We start from the raw sequence: 17,966 nt of genomic DNA on the forward strand, positions 1-17,966 counted from the left end.
GGCTGGATGAGACTGTCATCACCTCCGTGGTGGGATCTGCTGGACCAGCTGAGCAGATGCCTTAGGGATGGGGGCTGCTGCCAGGAGATAAGGAGAAGCTTTGAGAAAGGTCTCAAGCTGCTTGGCACATCTGGGCCCTGCATTTGGACAGGTCATCTGTGGTCTGCCGATCTTGGGACTGTTTAACCCGTGGCCTGCCATGTTGCTTGATAATCTCGGGACTGTGCCGTTTACTTGTTGACCTTGGGTCTGTCAGCCTCCGCAGCCAGCAGCTGCCTGAGTCAGGAGAAGCCTCCAGCTCCAGTGGGCCGGGAGCCAGAGGCAGAGCTGAAGCCCAAGGGCGAGGGCCTTCACCTGGCCCCCAGAGCTGGGACTTAGAACTCCAACTTCCAGTTTCCTAAACTGTGAGAATACATCTCTGTTTGTTAAAGCCACCCGTTTGTGGTATTTTTCTGTTACAGCGGCACTAGGGGATCGAGACTGTTGGGTACAGGTGTAGATGAGTCACCCGACAGTCTGTGTTGCACAATGAGGAGGGATCTGGGTCTGGCTTCAAGGTCCGGAGTGCAGCCCTCTGGTCTCTGAGCGGGGAGGAGCGGGTGGCTTAAAAGCGAGGTTAGCAGTTTGCCGTCACTGCCTGCCGTTCAGAGTTAATCAAAAAGTGAAGGACTGACCTGTTGATGTTTCTAGTTGTTTACAATTGTATGACAAAATTTACCAAATGTGATTTTGCGGAATTAAAAAATTTTTAAATGAAAACAGAAAATTTGAAAAACAGAATCAAACAAAAAGCCCCTTAAAAGACACCCTTCCTGCTGGTGCACTGAGCACAGTGGGGGGTGGGGTGTAAAAGCCGTCCTGAGACTGAGAAGTGTATGTGGTGGAAGGTGAGTGGATCCAGGTCCCACCTGCCAAGGGTCACATGGAAGACCAGCCGTTGGGTCAACAAGCCCAGCAGGGGGAGCACTGCCAACCCCCCCACAGGGACACAGAGACGACAGGCCCGATGGCCTTTCTGGGTTGCCAGGGGCCTCAAGAATGGCGCACACTCCCTTCCGGGACCTACAGATGAAGAAACAGTCCCACAGAGGGGAAGCGACTGGTTGACCAGGCTGGTGCTCCCTGTGGTGTGAAGACAGGAGTCCCAAACATGGGTCAGGAGACATGGCTCCCCATCTGGTCCTGCCTCTGTGACTCTGGCAAGTCATTCAGTCTCAGGGCCTCAGTTCCCTCTCTGTGGCACTGGACTTACGTGTCACCCAGAGTGACACACAGCTACAACTGAGGAAAGAACTGCCAACAAATCAGGATGCTTCTGGGTAGCCAGAGCATGTGTCCACAGGGCCACTCTCCTGTGGAGGTCCCAAAGTATACCTGTTCTAGAATGCTCCCAGGTGTGTCTGCAGCCCCAGGTCCACGAGCCCACTGGACAAGTTCTACTGTGTCCTCCTCCACGTCCCCCCGACCCCTCATTCCCGCTCCACCCAGAAGGACCTGTGGAATGAGGGGCAGTACCTCTCCAGCATAGCGGTTGCGCAGATTCAGGGATGCCATGAAGTTGGAGTAGTCCTTCTTCACGCAGGCCGGACGCTCAGTTAGCTGAGTTGCCTGTGGACAAGGACCAGCGAGCATTTCAGACCCAGCCACATCTTCCATGGCTATACACAACGGAGAAGTCATGGCTGTTAAAAGTCTTCAGTGCTGGCAGGTGAATCAGATGGAACATTCTGGAACACTCATGGTGTGGCGCAAGGCTGGGGAGGGAAGCACTGTGGCCTGGGAAGTCTCTCCAGAGGCAGCTGGGGTTAGGGCTTCACTGTTCTCTCCACACGCCCACTCCTGGTGCAGGCAGGACTCTGCCACCAAGCTGCCACTAGGTTGCCTGACAACCATATGGACAACCATATGCCCACTCCCGGTGTGGGCAGGACTTTGTGGACAAGACCACCACTAGGTTGCTGTGACAACCGTAATCACATGGCAACACTGCAACAGCTCATTTCAGCACGTTATGCCGGGTTGTGGTATCTATGTAATGTTCAGAAGGTGCAGGAGCTGAGAAGGTGAGGACGTGACCAACCAGGGCAGTGTCTAATAAATAGATGGAGACAAAAAGGTGCCAAAGGGGGGAAGAAGTGACCACACGGGGTGGGGCTGCGTGTGGTCAGGGCACCAGAGGGGGACACCTTGTGAAGAGGCAGTGGGGCGCAGCAGGGACAAGCTTCTGCAGCACGTCACAGGACCACGAGGACCAGCAGGAACACCCCATGGGGCCGGCGCATGAGTTCAGAGAAGTGAGTGTCAACAGTGTGGTCTGGAACCAGGGGCAGTGAGGACATGTCATTCATTTGGACATTCAAACACTAGGTGCCCGTGTTCATGGCGGCACTACTTACAACAGCAAAAAGACGGAAATCACCTAAGTGCCCGTCCACAAAGGAACGGATCTACAAGCCCTCGTCCAAGCACACAATGAAATACTCCAAACCAGAAACCAAACCTGCCGTCGAGTCAATTTGACTCATAGCGACCCCTCCTTGGGTTTCTGAGGTGCTCACACCACAGAAGTAGATTGCCCAGTCTTCCTTCCAAGGAGTGGCTGGTGGGTTTGAACCGCCAGCCTTCTGGTTAGCAGTCAAATGCCTTAGGTACCATGCCACCAGAGCTCCCAGGGGAATACTACAAAACATTAAAGAACAACCATGAATCTGTGAAACACCTTACAACACAGGGGAACTCAGAGGCCATTAGGCTGAGTAAAGTTAGTCAATTCCAAATGGACAACTACTGAATGAACCCACTACTGTAAAACGCCAAGAAAAGAGTTTCACACAAAAAGAAACATTCTCTGATGGCTTCCACAGGTGGGAGGGGAAGGGGGCATAAACCACTAACTAGACAAACCAACAAGGTCCCCCACCAAAAGGGTTTTAGGGGGGCTGGGATTGGAGGAGTGTCCGTCAGGCTGCAGGCTGATGCACACATTCTCGACAGGAGGTGGCTACTGCGCTGTGTCCACTGTGGTCAGAGGGCAGGCCCAGGCTCCTGCCAGCTCCTGGCCCCCAATGGCATGAGCCATCCCTTATCCATGTCCTCATGTAATGGAGACAGTAAGGGCACACACCTCGCAGGGCGTGTGATAATCCGACCAGCTTGCACTGTGCATGCCTGCATGCAGCAGTGGGCACCGACACTCATTTTGGGAATAAGAGGCCCCCTGAGAATGGATGGTCTGACCAGGGATTTGGCTGGCAGATCATTCCAGATGGCCGTGTCATGGGAAACACGGTGCCGGTGGCCCCAAAAGGCCACAGGTGGGAGTCACAGAGCCTGTGGGCAGACACAGAAAGGCAAGTGTGAAACCCAGATCCACCAGAAACAGCTAGGCCAGGAATGTCAACACTGGTAGCCTCATCTGTGCGGCCCCACCTCAAAGCCCTAAAGCTACTCTTTCCCTGAGTCCCTTCTCCAGCCCTATTCCTCTTTCTGTACCTGGTTCCCCCTACTCTGTCCAGCAAAGCCAGGGCACAGGGCAGGAGCCCCATCACACTGTTGCAGCAGTGTCCCCCACCCTCAGACCCAGGAGTTTCAAGGATCCCTCTTCCTCACCCCAGCTTGTCCCTTGTGATTGTGAAGGTTGTATGTGAATGTAGCTGGGCCATGATTCTCAGTGGTCTGGGAGTTATGATGTTATCATCTCCCATGAGATCTGATATAATGTAATCAACTCTGTGAGATCTGCTAGCAGCAGCCAATCAGTGAAAAGGGTGTTTCCTTGGGGGTGTGGCCTGCTCCCACTATATATGGACCTCCTGGCAGAACTCTCTGCCTTTTGCTCAATCTTGATCCTGCACCTGGCTCGTCATCATCTGACCTCAGGTTCTTTGGACTTGAACCAGCGGCCTGCCATACTGCCTGCTGATCTTGGGTTCAGCAGCCCCTGCAGTTACATGAATCAGGAGAAGCCTCCAGCCTGATGTCTGACCCCTGGACTTGGGACTTGCCAGCTCCTGCAAGTGCATGAGCCATTTCCTTGAGATAAATCTCTCTCTCTGTATATAAACTTTGCTGCTTTCACTTCTCTAGCAATCCCAGCCTAAGACATCACTACTATCATGCAATTCAGCTATGGCTTGGTCTGGCTCATGGGAGGCTGTGGAGAAATGACCAATTTTCTCACCTTCCCCTCAGCACCTTTTTACTAAAAGTCCACACCAGCTACCAGTTTCTTGAAAAGATGTCATTGTTAGGTGCCATCAAGTTGGTCGTGACTCACAGCGATCCCATGTACAACGGAACGAAACACTGCCTGGGCCTGCACTATCCTCACAATCCTTGCTATGCCTAAGCCCATCGCTGCAGCCACGTGTCAGTCTATCACGACACAGGTCATCCTCTGTTTCTCTGACTCTTTTCCAAGTCCCTGTCCAGGGACTGGTCCTTCCTGATCACATGACCAAAGCATGAGAGATAAAGTCTCACTATCCTCACTTCTAAGAAGTATGCTTGCTGTACTTCTTCCAAGGCAGACTTGTTTGTTCGTCTGGCAGTCCGCTGTATTTTCAGTATTCTTCACCAACATCACAATTCAAAGGCATCAACTCTTCTTCAGTTTTGCTTATTCACTGTAAAGAATTTACATGCATATGAGGTGACTGAAACTACTATGGTTTGGGACAGGCACACCTGAGTCTTCAGAGTGACATCTTTGCTCTTCAACACTTTAAAGAGGTCTTTTGAAGCAGATTTGTCCAGTGCAATATGACATTTGATTTCCTGACTGCAGCTTCCGTGGGCACTGATTATGGATCCAAGTAAAATGAAATCCTTGACAACTTCAACCTTTCCTCCATTTATTATGATGTTGCTTATTAGTCCAGTTGTGAGGATTTTTGTTTTATGTTGAGGTGTAATACATACTGCAGACTGTAGTCTTTAATCTTTATCAGTAAGTGCTTCATGTCATCTTCACTGTCAGCAAGCAAGGTTGCGTCATCTGCTTATCGCAGGTGGTTAATGAGTCTTCCTCCAATCCTGATGCCACGTTCCTCTTCATGTAGTCCAGCTTCTCGGATTATTTGCTCAGCACACAGATTGATTAAGTATGGTGAAAGGATACAACACTGACACACTCCCTTCATGATTTCAAACCACGCAGTATCCCCTTGTTCTGTTTGAACAACAGCCTCCTGATCTATGTACAGCTTCCTCATGAGCATAATTAAGTGTTCTGGTATTCACAGTGTTATCCATAACATTCATTCTACTCAGAAACAGAAATCTGATCTCAAGAATAAATGAAGCTCAAACCTCTAGAGGTAATCCACATACTCAATATATCAGCAAAAGAAGAACATGACATTTCTCGGCTGCTGGGGCAGGCCACTGTGTGAGCCAGCTCCCCCCACTCTGCTGTCACAAGGCAAGCTGGCCTGAGGGGCGTGGGGCCCAGCACCCAGGTACTGAGGGGTCCGGTGGCACCTGATGACTCAGTCCTCTGGCGGCATGGCCTGACACCTAGCTCCCAACACTGTCCCTCTGAGGCGGCTCTTGCTTTCTGGAATATTCCGAGTGATACTAGGAGTTGCTCAGTGGGGAGCCTACAGTCTACCTGCTGCCCACAGAGCAGGGGCTGTGTCAGCCAGGGTTTCAAGCACTCCAACACTCGGAACACAACACAATCATGTCGTTTCCTGTTCACAGCAGAGGAGGGAAGCCTGGGGTTGTAGTTAAGCTTGTGTCAACTTGGCTGGGCAACTGGATGTAGTAATTCCCAGTATGAGACTGGTCAACAACTCCATGGTGGAATCTATTGGAGCAGCTGAGTAGCTGCCTTTGGGATGTGGTCTGGTGCCAGTAGATAAGGAGAAAAGTTGAGAAAGGTCTCTGAGATTTCTGGCATGCTTGGACCCTACATGTAGTCAAGTCTTATTCAGCAGCCTGCTATGTTGTCTGCTGATCCTGGAACTGTCTCTGGACTTGAATTAGTGGCCTGCTGTGTGGTTTGGTAACATTGGAACTGTGCCATTTTACTTGTGAATCTTGGGTTTGGCAGCCTCAGCAGCCAGCAGCTGCCTGAGTTAAGAGAAGCCTCCAGCTCCAGTGGCCCAGGAGCAAGAGGCAGAGCTGAAGCCCAAAGTTGAGGGGCTTTCACCCAGCCTCTAGAGACTGGCACTTTGAACTAGGACTTCCACACTCCTAAACTCTAAGACATAAACTCCTATTTGTTAAGACCTCCATTTGTGGTATGTTACAGCAGCACTAGGGAACAAAAACACCCAGCTTAATGAATTTTTGAGGATGATGATTAAAACCTTGTAGGCAAAACCGACCTCTTGGGGATCAGCCTAGCAAAGGACGGCCACCTGTCACAAACTTCCTTAAGTTTACAAGCTCTGCGTCTGGCCTTTGTATGTGTCCTCAGTGTCCAGAGTCCTAGGTCTGGGAGCCATGCCCAGCAGTGACCTGTACCCCTGCCCTGTCAGAGTGGGAGGGATCAGGGCGGCAACCCGGCCACAAACTCGGCTGTGTGTGGCTGAGCAGGCCACGTCTGTAGATACTGATGGCTTTAGAAGAAACACGAAGAATGTTCACTGAGCGCTCCGGTGACCCGATCAGGAATGAGAGGATGTCTGCTCTGGCCCCAGCCACGGTCCCGTACCCAGGGTCTGACTCTGGCTCCACCTCCTAGCTGGAGGTCAGTGGCATGATGAGGAGTCGCGGAGTGGTCCTGGCACCCCTCCCTCCCAGGTTCTCAACCTCGGCATCTCCACCATGTCACACGCTCACGAGACAGCCAGCCAACCTGCCTGCACTACACTTCTGTGAGAGCGTGACAAATCACGTGAGCCGCACAGAGATGCCCCGTCCCAGTTAACCAGGAGTATCCATCCGGTGCTGGTGACCGAGGCCACCACGCTCCAAAACACACTGCCAGCCAGAGCACCAGCTGCCAACTGCCTCTTCTGACCCCACACTGTCATGTCTCTTGTGAGCTAGGGTGCTGAACAGCTCTGCTGGAGTCCTGGGTGGTGGAGGTGGCTGACGTGCTTGGCCGCTAACCAAAAGGCTGGCGACAGGAGTCCACCCAGAGATGTCTGAGAAGAAAAGTCTGGCAACTTCCTTCCCCAAAACCAGGCACTGGAAACGCTGTAGGGATCAGTTCTATTCTGACACATGCCGGGGTGACAGCAGTCAACTTGATAGGACCTGTTCATTGGCACGAGTCCATCGCCCTCTTGCTTTGTCTGGGAGAACAAGACTGACCAGAGGACGCCCGTGTGCAGGTTAGCCCCTGCTGGAAACAAACCAGTTGTGAAGTCGAGTGGGCCTTCCAGATAAACGTGACTGCAAGATACTGGAGCCCAGGCCTGGTGGGGGCCAGTTTCCCTCTGTTGTGATGGGGATGCCCAGATATCAAAATTGAATGTCATGCATGAGGTAAGCTCAAGCCTCTCGAGGGAACGCGCATATTCAAAACACCAGCCAAAGAAGACCATTTGCAGCCTGCACCTGGTGCAGGGAGCCCGCCCCTCAGGGCGTGCACCTACCCCGAGAGTTGTGCTCTGCCTATTGTAGCCAGCGTAGTGGAGGATGCTCTCGGTGGCCATGGCCAAGCCTGTGTGCTGGGACAGTCCCGACACCCAGTTCTGATGCTTGTTCAGGTATTCCTGAGAGGAGAAAAACATCATTTTACTTTAAAAGCAAAGAAGCAAGTGGAGGGGGGCGTCTCCCTCACGCCCCTGCTGCAGTGGGATGGGTGGGACAGCCAGCAGGGACTAAGTCTGAGTCTGTCTAGGGTGACACCTGGTGAGCACAGAGGGGTGGGGGGACACAGGCCCAGAAGCACAGGGGCTCAGCACTGAAGGAGCGCCAGGAACAAGGGCCAGAGACAAGGCCGGCCACCAGAGGCCTCAGGAGCCAAGGAGTTTAGGCTGAGCTGCACAACCCCCACTAGAATTCCTGCGAGCCCCCCCCACAAGACGGTGCCAGGGCTGAGGAGGGGGCCTGATCCCACAACCTCACTCCGGGGACTCATGATGATGGGGGTCGCTGGTGATCAGGGATGGTGAGGCTGAGAGAGAGCTTCTCAGAGGTAGGTGAAGGGCTACAGGACAGCATGGCTGTGCAGGGTGATGGGGCGGACGGTGGGGGGTGGGCTGGGAGAATGTCAGGCTTATTTTTTGAGCTTTCTCCCTCCATCTCCTCCTAAGCCCAGCCTGAGAGAACACCAGAGGAAACTGAACTCTCCTGACCAGCCATGGCTCGTCCACTGAGGCCTTCAGGTGCAAGGGACTGCAGCCCGGGAGCTGCCCTCTTCCTTGGCATAAGCCAGAAGCTGGACGTTTCGCAAACGCCAGCAGTTTGCGAAAGGACCACATATTCTGGAAAATTCTACGGCCAAGACGAGGGCTCCAGCGTGGCTGACCTGTTCAGCCGCTCTGTCTAGCCTCTGTCTATAGACAACCCTCTATCTGGTTTGGTCCTATAGGGCTCCAGCTGGGGCGTGGCCGACCCCTCCGGCCGCTCTGTCTAGCCCCTGCTATAGACAGCCCTCTATTCTGGTTCGATCCTATAGGGCACCAACTGCAGGCATGGCTGAATCTTCCAGCGGCTCCGTCCAGCTGGCTCACGACAGAACACATGGCCCTGTATCCCGGGGCAATGCTGCTCCACTCAGGCATACTGGTGGAAGGCAGAACCTCCCTGGCCACCCTCAGGCACTGCCCGTGGGCTCTTACAAACAAAAACGGTGGCTGCCATGGTCCCTGGAGCTGGGCCTCTGTCCTTGCTGGATTCCAACTCAGCAGCTGAAATGCTGTGTGACTCGCCTCCTCCATGGAGCCATCAGGGCATCCCGATGAGCTCGCTCCCCACCCGGCTCCCACTGGCCTGATCCTCCCCCGTCGCCCTTCAAGGTGACTCCTGCCGTCTGCACTAGGGCATGGCTCCTCTGCCTGGCCATCTCAGGGACAACGGCTTACCTTAGTCATCAGTGCTCACCCACCCAGTGCCCTTGTCCAAAACGACTCGTGTGCACATGTATGCACGCAGTCCAGGGAGTGCACCCATCGGGCAGACAGTTTGACACTGCCCCCTGCTTTTCCCTAACCCCTGACTCCTGCCCTCACCTGTCCTGCCAGCCGCCTCCACATTCTGCCAGAATGGTGCACCTCTTGCCTGTGAGCCTCTGGGTCCCCGGCCTCCTGCCACACACACCTGCCCTCCTTACCACCTCACCAGCCCACCTGCCCCCATGGCACCTGACTCAGATCTGCCTTGGAAGCTCCCAGTACTCTCAGGCACTGGCCTGATATTTTTGGTCTCTATTCGGTTATTTAAGGAACTAAGTGCTAAGTGCCTGAAGCATTTAACTGCTATCCAGAAGGCTAGTGGTTCAAATCCACCAGCCACTCCTCAGAAGGAAGAATAGGCAATGTACTTCTGTAGAGATACTGCCTCGGAAACCCAAAGAGGGGTCGCTATGAGTCGAATCGACTCAATGGCAATGGGTTTGGTTTTTGGTTTTATTATTTAGTCCCCAAATCCTCAGGTGGTACAAAGGGTTAAGGGCTTGGCTGGCAACCAAGAGGCTGGAGGCTCAAGTCCACCTGGAGGTACCTGGGAAGGAACGGCTGGCAGCTGATGCCCAAGGACCCGGCTGCTGAGAACCTGTGGTGCAGGGTTCGACGCTGGCCCTGTGGACTTGGCAGCCAGTGACTGTTAGTCACCCCAGCCCTGCTGGTATTGAGCTCCTCATCTGTCTAAGGCTAGTGGGGGGACTCTCTAATGACCTCAAGAGTACCTGCAGGTGGGACTTGGTGACCGTTGGTGCCCACTTCATGGCCTCCTGGAGAACCATCCCACAGCGTGCAGCAAAGTCCTTCACGATGCTCTGGAAGAAGGGGTGATGTAACACGCCCGGGGGGCCTGTCCACCAGTGCCAGTAGACAGGAGCCAGCCATGCAGCACAGTGCCGTGTCTGCAGGAGCTGCTGCCCTGTGTCCCGCGGAGGCCATCACACTGCCCCTGTGCAGCAGGGCCCACGATTCACTGACAGACGGGAGGGCAGGTTCTGAGTGCCACGTCACCGCAGGGAGGCTCTGAGTGGGACATGGCCGGTCCAGGCCCAAGGAGCTGCTATTAGACCTGAGGCTTCAACCCTGCCCAGTGAGGGCTCTGGATTAAACTCAGACAGGGAGGGAGAAAAGGCCTCTGGTGGCCCAGTGGTTAAAGCATTTGGCTGCGAACCAAAAAGTTTGTAGTTTGAACCCACCAGACATTCTATGGGAGAAAGATGAGGCAGTCAGCTTCCATGAAGACTGACAGCCTTGGAGACCCTGTGGGGCAGTTCCACTCTGCTCTCTAGGGGCGCTGTGGGTCAGAATGGACTCCATGGCAGTGGGTGTGGTTTGGGCTTTGCTTCCGTGAAGATTGACAGCCTTGGAGACCCTGTGGGCAGTTCCACTCTGTCCTCTAGGGGTGCTGGGAGTCGGAATGGACTCCAGGGCAGTGGGTGTGGTTTGGGCTTTGCTTCCACAAAGACTGACAGTCTTGGAGACCCTGTGGGGCAGTTCTACTCTGTCCTCTAGGGGCTATGAGTCAGAATCGACTCCATGGCAGTGGGTGGGTGAGAGGGAGACGCCTACTGCAGGGTAAGAAACAAACCTCACTGGAGCTACGTATCTGTCTACTTCCTCACTGTAGCAAAAAGCCAAAACTACAAACCACACTGTGAGGATAAAGAAGTAGTCAGCGGCTCAGGGATGGGACCGTTACTGGTCTGAGAGCCAAGCCCTGTCTGCTAGCAGAGAACCCTTCAGCTGCTAAACCAAGAATGCAGCTGGAACCAGCAGGGCTGAGGGGAGCGTGCAGGCTCTGAGGACAGAAGGACGGGGAGGGAGCACAGCGCACCTTATATGTGCGAGTAACCTGGCGTTGCAGGGTGTCCTCGGTGAGGGGCAGGGCTCCTCCCACTCACACCTCAGATGACCGAGGAGACAGACACAAGGTAACTTCCCTGCAAACTGTATCCGGCAGGGAATGTGAGACACTAGCAGGGAAAGTTGTCCATGGACAGGGCAGCGCTGGCCTACCTCTCGGGCCTCATAGGTGTCGGGAACTGTGATCCGGTAGGGCACATCAGGGATGTTGTAGTACGGCTGGTCCTTGTGAATATCCTGAAAGCACAGAAGGACACTGTGGCCCCAAATGCCCTGTGGTCCACCCTGCCGCCCGCCCCATGTGCAGGCTCCAGGCTGGGGTCCCCTCCACTCAGCCCCTGTAGCACCAGTCATGCTCAGGCACCTGGTCAGAGGACTGCATGGTGGGCAGGTAGCTGGCAGAGTGGCGTCTGGGCTCAGGGTACTCACAGCGCTCAGTGATAGTGACAGGGTCTGTAGGATGTCCAACATGGTCTTCAAGACTGTCCCACTCCAGAGCAAGTGAGGGAACCTGCACCCAGAGCCAGCTCTCAGGGCCAGGGGATGGGTCCCCCCGGAAGCCACGCCTGTGGCAGCTGAGGACTGACGAGGTCCTGGGTCCCCACACGCGCTCCCCCCTCCCAGGCACTCTGCAGCAAGGCGGTAGCACCAGATGGAGGAGCTGCCCAGGCCCCTGTGGCCACCCGTGTGTCACCCCGGCCACGAACCACCCAGACTGCACCCCTGCTCCCCAAGGTGACGCTCCAGCTGCTCAGCTCTGGCTCCCCAGTCATGCCCCACCAAGAGGAAACAGAAAACAGGCTGAGTGTGGGGGACGCTTTCCTGCATCCCCAATCACCTGTTCATCATCAGTTAGCTAAACCCACCATACGCTCACACATCTACCCAGCTGCACCTACCCATGCACACCTACCCACATGCATAACCACACACACACCGTACTCACATACCTACCCCCACACACACATCATACCTGTACACACCTACCCATGCACACTTACCACACACCCACTACACCTACACAGGGTGCTCATACACCTATCCATGCACTTACACACACAGATAACCACACACACACACACACTACATTCACATACCTACCCCCCACTATACTCATATACCTACACCCACATCCACACTCTCACCCCATACTCATACATGTACCCTTCCACAGTACCTGCACATACCTACCCCTGGACACCTATCCACACCTCCCCCCACGATACACACCTAGCCACAAGCACCTAACCACACCCTGCCACACCCACATATGAGTACCTGTACACATGCACCTACCCATGCACTCACACTGTAGTCATCTGTCAGCATCCACCTACCCAAAGACACAACCAGACACACACCTACTCACACACACCTACCCATGTGCACAATATACTCACACATCTACCTCCCCCCACACTATACTCACATCTACCCACAAACATATCCACACACACACACACTATACTCACACCCACTACACTAACATGCTGATATGTGTATCTCAGACACACACACACACCGGCACAGACATACTGTACTTACGCTCATACTCTCACACATGCCATATACACAACTACTCACACGTTCACATTCACACACAGACTATACTCACCCGTACTTTGCACATACACTCACACCAGCACACATACTATATACACATTCAACCATACGCTCATGCATATACTCACATCACACTATTCACTCATACATATATGTACACTCAACACAACATACTCACACACACATATGTGCAGACTATGCATTCACACTCATACATGCACTCACACACACACACACTATGTACTTATGTACACTCACACAATGTACTCACACACTGCATTCACACACATATGTACACACACTATGCACTCACACATGCACTCACAGATACTATGCACTCATACATATGTGTACTCGCACACTCATACACCTCATACACATTAGGTACTCATGTACACTCACACATACTATGCACTCACATGTACTCACACACTATGCACTCACACATATAAAAGTACACTCACACATACACACTATGCACTCACTCACATACATACATGCACTCACACACACACACACACACACAATCGGCACACCCGCAGGCACACAAAGCACAGGAAGCAGCAGGGGCGCTCACTTGTCCACCAGGCCTGACAGGTACTTGTCGGCCACCCTGCGGATCCGCTTATGGATGTGGTTGAAATTCACCAGCAGGAACTGGGCATGTCGTTCCAGCTCCTCCTCGTTCTCTTTGGTCTTGGCCTAGAGGTGCAGGAGACACTGCATAGTACCCGCCCCGGAAGGGTCTGGAAGGCACTGGTTTCGCTCTGACAGGGCTTACTTTATCGGCCATCATGTTCAGGAAAGCATCGAACACCTTGTCGGCGACAGCGATGACGCATTGCATCATTCCTGAAACGAGAGGACCACCGGTCAGAGGCTTCCATGGCAAGGGGCCCAGAGACGGGCAAACGTTTCCTGAGAGCACTGTGGGCTGATGAGGAGCAGCACGGACGGCACAGAGGGCACCCACAGCCCCATCAGCCCACTCCCTGACATCAGCCACTCCATCACCATGGCGCACGGCTCAGAACCCCGAGACAGGCACTAACTCAGAGCTCCTAACGCACTTCGGACCAGCGCAGGTATTTTGTAGATGGTACCTCGATTCAGTTTTGTTTGATGTTTTCACAAAGGAGCTCTGGTGGTATAGTGTCTAAAGCATTTGGAGGCTAACCGAAAGGTCAGCGGTTTGAATCCACCAGCCGCTCTGAGGGAGGAAGATGCATTAGTCTGCTTCTGTGAAGACTGACAGCCTAGGAAGTCCTGTGGGGCAGTTCCACTCTGTCCTCTAGGAGTGCTATGAGTTGGAATGAATTCCATGGCAACGGGTGTGGTTTGAGCTTTGCTTCCATGAAGATTGACAGCTTTGGAGACCCTCTGGGGACGTTCCACTCTGTCCGCTAGGGGCGCTGTGAGCCAGAATCAACTCCACGGCAGTGAGTTTGTTTTTGTGTAATCACACTATCTTCTTGTGCATTTTACAATAAACTGTCTTTTTCTGGAACGAGGATTACAAACTCTTATTTCTGACAAACTAAACTTGTTTCAGTCACCCAGGATAGGGATAAGACATTGCATTCCTGTTCAGATGGTGACAATGTGTCCACCGGCTGTTCCTTTAAAAGGTTCTGTGGTCTCTGCACCCTGCTCCTGACGCTTACAAAGGTGGTAGGTCCCAGATAACAGCCAGTCAGCCTATCAGTGACACCCAAGTATTGGGTCCTCCCAGCAGAGGGCCCATAACATCGGTGCTGGAGGGCACAGAAGAACTGGCATTGGGCACAGAACCACGCTGCCTAGGGCCCGTGGGCAGGAGCGGGGCCAGAAGCCATTCTTTACTATAAGGATATATGCTTTATGCCAACCTAGTAAAAATAGTACAAAAGACCCATCGCCATCAAGTCAATGCCAACTCACACCCGTGTGACCCTCCTTGGGTTTCCGAGGCGGTAGATCTTTATGGAAGTAGATTGCCCAGTCTTCCTTCTGTGGAAGTGGCTGGTGGGTTTGAACCACCAACCTTCTGGTAAGCAGCGCAGTGCCTTAGGCACTGGGCCACCAAAGCTCCTTCCACCATAGTCCAGGGTTTCCCAAACCTGTGCCCTCCAAATTTCCTTTCTATCACATCATCATGGATGCTATCTACAGCTCAAGGCACCACCAAGCAGCAACCATCAGCTTACCTGACTTGTCTTTCTGAATAGCCTTGTCCTCAAAGTAGCAGAACATCACCTGGAAGCGGTCAGGGTCTGCTGATCGGAGCACCCTGCAAGGAGGAAAGACTCAAGTGCGTAACACAGAGTCCCGACGGGGAACGGACTCAAGTACGTAACACAGAGACCCGACGGGGAACAGGCTCCAGTGTGTAACACAGAGTCCCGACGGGGAACGGGCTCCAGTGTGTAACAGAGTCCCGACGGGGAACGGGCTCCAGTGTGTAACACAGAGTCCCGACGGGGAACGGGCTCCAGTGTGTAACACAGAGTCCCGACGGGAACGGACTTGAACACAGACACATGGAATCCTAATGGATGAACAGACCTGAACACAGACACGTGGAATCCCAATGAGAAACAGATCCTAGTACATGCACATGGTTCCCTACAAGGAGAATGGACTCAAGTATGTAACACAGAGTCCTAATGGGGAACGGATCTGACACAAACACACAGACTCCTGATGGGAACAGGCCCGAGTACATGAACGTGGCACCAGAATCCCAATGGGGAACAGATCTGAACATATGTACGTGGAATCCTAACTGGGGAACAGGTCCAAGTATGAGCATGAGGCACTGTACAAGGAGAACAGACGTAAGTATGTCACACACAGTCCCAACGGGGGAAGAGACTCAAGTATGTAACACAGAGTCCTAATGGGAAACAGACCAAAACACAGACACACGGAATCCGAACAGGGGAAGAGCCGAGTATACGCACATAGCACCAACAGGGGAATGGACACAAGTACAGACACGCAGAATCCTAATGAGGGAGCAGACCTGAGCATGTGCGCAAGGGACCCTAATGGGGCAACGGCCCTGAATGTCTGGGGAACAGACCTGAATGAGGGAACGCAGCCCTAGTTCAGTGGTAGAATTCTCGCTTCCCGTGTGGGCAGCCAGGGGACCCTCACGTGTTGCTCTGATGCTGAACAGGTTTCAGCAGAGCTTCTAGACCAACGTGGACCAGGAATAAGGGCCTGGTCATGGATTCCTAAAAACCAACTCATCACAAACCCCTGGCTGGCTGACACCACTCAGTGGGCGGAGCCGGCCAGGAAGAATTCTCTTCCTCGGTGCGTGGGGTCAGCACGAGTCCGGGCCACCCTGACAGCAGCGACAGCAACAGCAGACTGACAGGAACGCTCTGAACGGCAGCGGACATGTGGCACTCGCATTGCTCGGACCAGGAGGTCTGCCACCGGCGGCAGATCAGGAGGGTGGGACACACAAGGACTCTCTCAGCAGCGGGACTGCACAACCCCAAGTGGAAACCAACTAAAGGGCCATGTGCACTGAAAACAAAGGACATCCACCGGGGGATGTGACTGTCAGCCAGCCCCAAACCAGAGGCAGTTCCACACCTGCTGTGACAGGTGACCCTGGAGACAGGCGAGGTGAGGAGGTAGGATGTGGGTACGACACGGGGAGGAGGCCCCGGTGTGTGGGGACAACACGGGGAGGAGACGGAGCATGGGTATGACATGGGGAGGAGGCAGGGCACGGGATGACAGGTGGAGGACGTGGGTCGCGGGGAAGATATGGGGAGTATACCGGGTATAGGGATGCACAGGGAGGACGTGGGGCATGGGGACGACGTGGGGAGGAGGCGGGGCACGGGATGACAGGCTGAGGATGTGGGGTGGGGGGGGGACACAGGGAGGTGGCGGGTCACGGGGATGACATGGGGAGGAGGTGGGGTGCAGGACAACACGGGGAGGACAAGGGGTACGGGGATGACACGCGGAGGAGGGGGGGCCTGGGACAACAGGTGGAAGACGCGGGGCATGCGGATGACATGGGGAGGAGGCAGGGCACGGGATGACAGGCAGAAGTTGTGGGGCGTGGGATGACGGGGTGTGGGGATGAGACGTGGAGGACAAGGGGCATGGGGACAACACATGTAACATATCCTGTGGATGGTTTTCTCAATGTCTGCGAGCGTGGTTTGTGTGTGCAGGACACACGTGCTTCCATACACAGAGAAGGTTCCAGAAGGGAGAGTAAGAGTTCCCAGTGGGAGTTGGGGTTTTAGGAATGAGGGAGCCAGGGTAGGAAAGGGTGACAGGTGTGTTTCCAGTTTGGTTCCCTCTTCATTTTATGCACCACAGACATCCTCCTTTCCTTGGTCAGAAGTATCTTTGATTTTGGGGGAAAGGAAGTGAGAGGAACAAGCACGTGTAGGAACCGCGCCCTGTGACAGGCGCTTCAGAATGTGGAGGGCTCGGTGCAGACACCCGGCCTCACGCCCAGCGGCACCAGCCCGTGATGACTACGTTGGGCAGTCTGGCTGCTGCAGCCACACGCCTTCTCCCACACACTCTCATGCTCCTGGCTTTCAAGTCACTTCTGAAGTTCTCTACTTTACTTTTCTCAAAGTCCTCCCGCAGCCTGGGGATGTTAGCTAGGCCCTTCAGTAAAGACAACTGGGTCGTTTCTCATGACCCACAGGCCTCAGAAACCTGGTGGGCAGCCTCAGGCGGGCAATGGGCGGGTGTGAGCCGCCTGGACCTGTGCTGTTGGTCTTGCTTGGCCAGGCGCTCAAGGGCCTGTCTTGAGAGCCACGGCACAGCACTCACAGGCACCCAGTAGGACAGCAGGCCCCGGCCCTGCCTTTGAGCACGTGAGGCTGAGGGCCCCGGCCACCTCCTGGCCAGACACGTGAAGGGTAAGACCACGCGTGTGCTCGGTTTTGGCTCGGCGCGCTCTGCGTTGGTTGGGTTTTCTTTGGAAATACTTCCTTTCAAAAAAGCCCAGGAGGAAGTAAATTAACACGTGAGAGGGATGAGCTTTGTCCCTCCCTATATCTCCTAGCTTTTGGTAATGTTTACATGTTAGTTTTACAATCAGAAACAAACATATTTACAATGAAAGAAGAAAAGAAAGTCAAAACTCCCTTAGCTCTGTGGCAATCTGGGGAAAAGAAGTCACAGGGGAGTTCTGGTTTTCAGATTCCGCTGTCGTTGGGGTTGAGGGGTGGCAGAGAGACAAGGCGGAGGGCAAGGAGGAGCTAAAAGGGGGCTCGCTCCCACATCTACCAAAACCACCTCGATCTGTTCGACATACTGAGCTCTAAGTAAGAATTCTGTGACCCAAGGGTTTCATGGTCACACGTCACCTACTGAGGTGGAATCGATTCCGACCCACAGCGCCCCTAGAGGACAGAGTGGAACTGCCCACAGGGTCTCCAAGGCTGTCAATCTTCACAGAAGCAAAGCCCCAACCACACCCAGTGC

At 53.9% G+C, this 17,966-nt stretch overlaps 1 protein-coding gene across 1 annotated transcript in view; it reads right to left on the bottom strand.

The window, feature by feature from the left end:
- The window catches only part of PI4KA (phosphatidylinositol 4-kinase alpha), a 170,336-nt gene that overhangs the window by 46,991 nt on the left and 105,379 nt on the right, over positions 1-17,966 (bottom strand). The window contains exons 23-30 of the mRNA XM_007955458.1: positions 14,693-14,775; positions 13,288-13,358; positions 13,084-13,208; positions 11,373-11,454; positions 11,097-11,180; positions 9,806-9,895; positions 7,551-7,670; positions 1,516-1,608 (exon numbers count right to left, since the gene is read on the bottom strand). Coding sequence (XP_007953649.1) covers positions 1,516-1,608; positions 7,551-7,670; positions 9,806-9,895; positions 11,097-11,180; positions 11,373-11,454; positions 13,084-13,208; positions 13,288-13,358; positions 14,693-14,775 — 748 coding nt within the window. The remainder of the gene's footprint in view (positions 1-1,515; positions 1,609-7,550; positions 7,671-9,805; positions 9,896-11,096; positions 11,181-11,372; positions 11,455-13,083; positions 13,209-13,287; positions 13,359-14,692; positions 14,776-17,966) is intronic.

This window comes from Orycteropus afer, unplaced genomic scaffold (genome assembly GCF_000298275.1).
Source record: "Orycteropus afer afer isolate SDZICR_OR568_19922 unplaced genomic scaffold, OryAfe1.0 scaffold00502, whole genome shotgun sequence".
NCBI classification, from domain to species: domain Eukaryota; kingdom Metazoa; phylum Chordata; class Mammalia; order Tubulidentata; family Orycteropodidae; genus Orycteropus; species Orycteropus afer.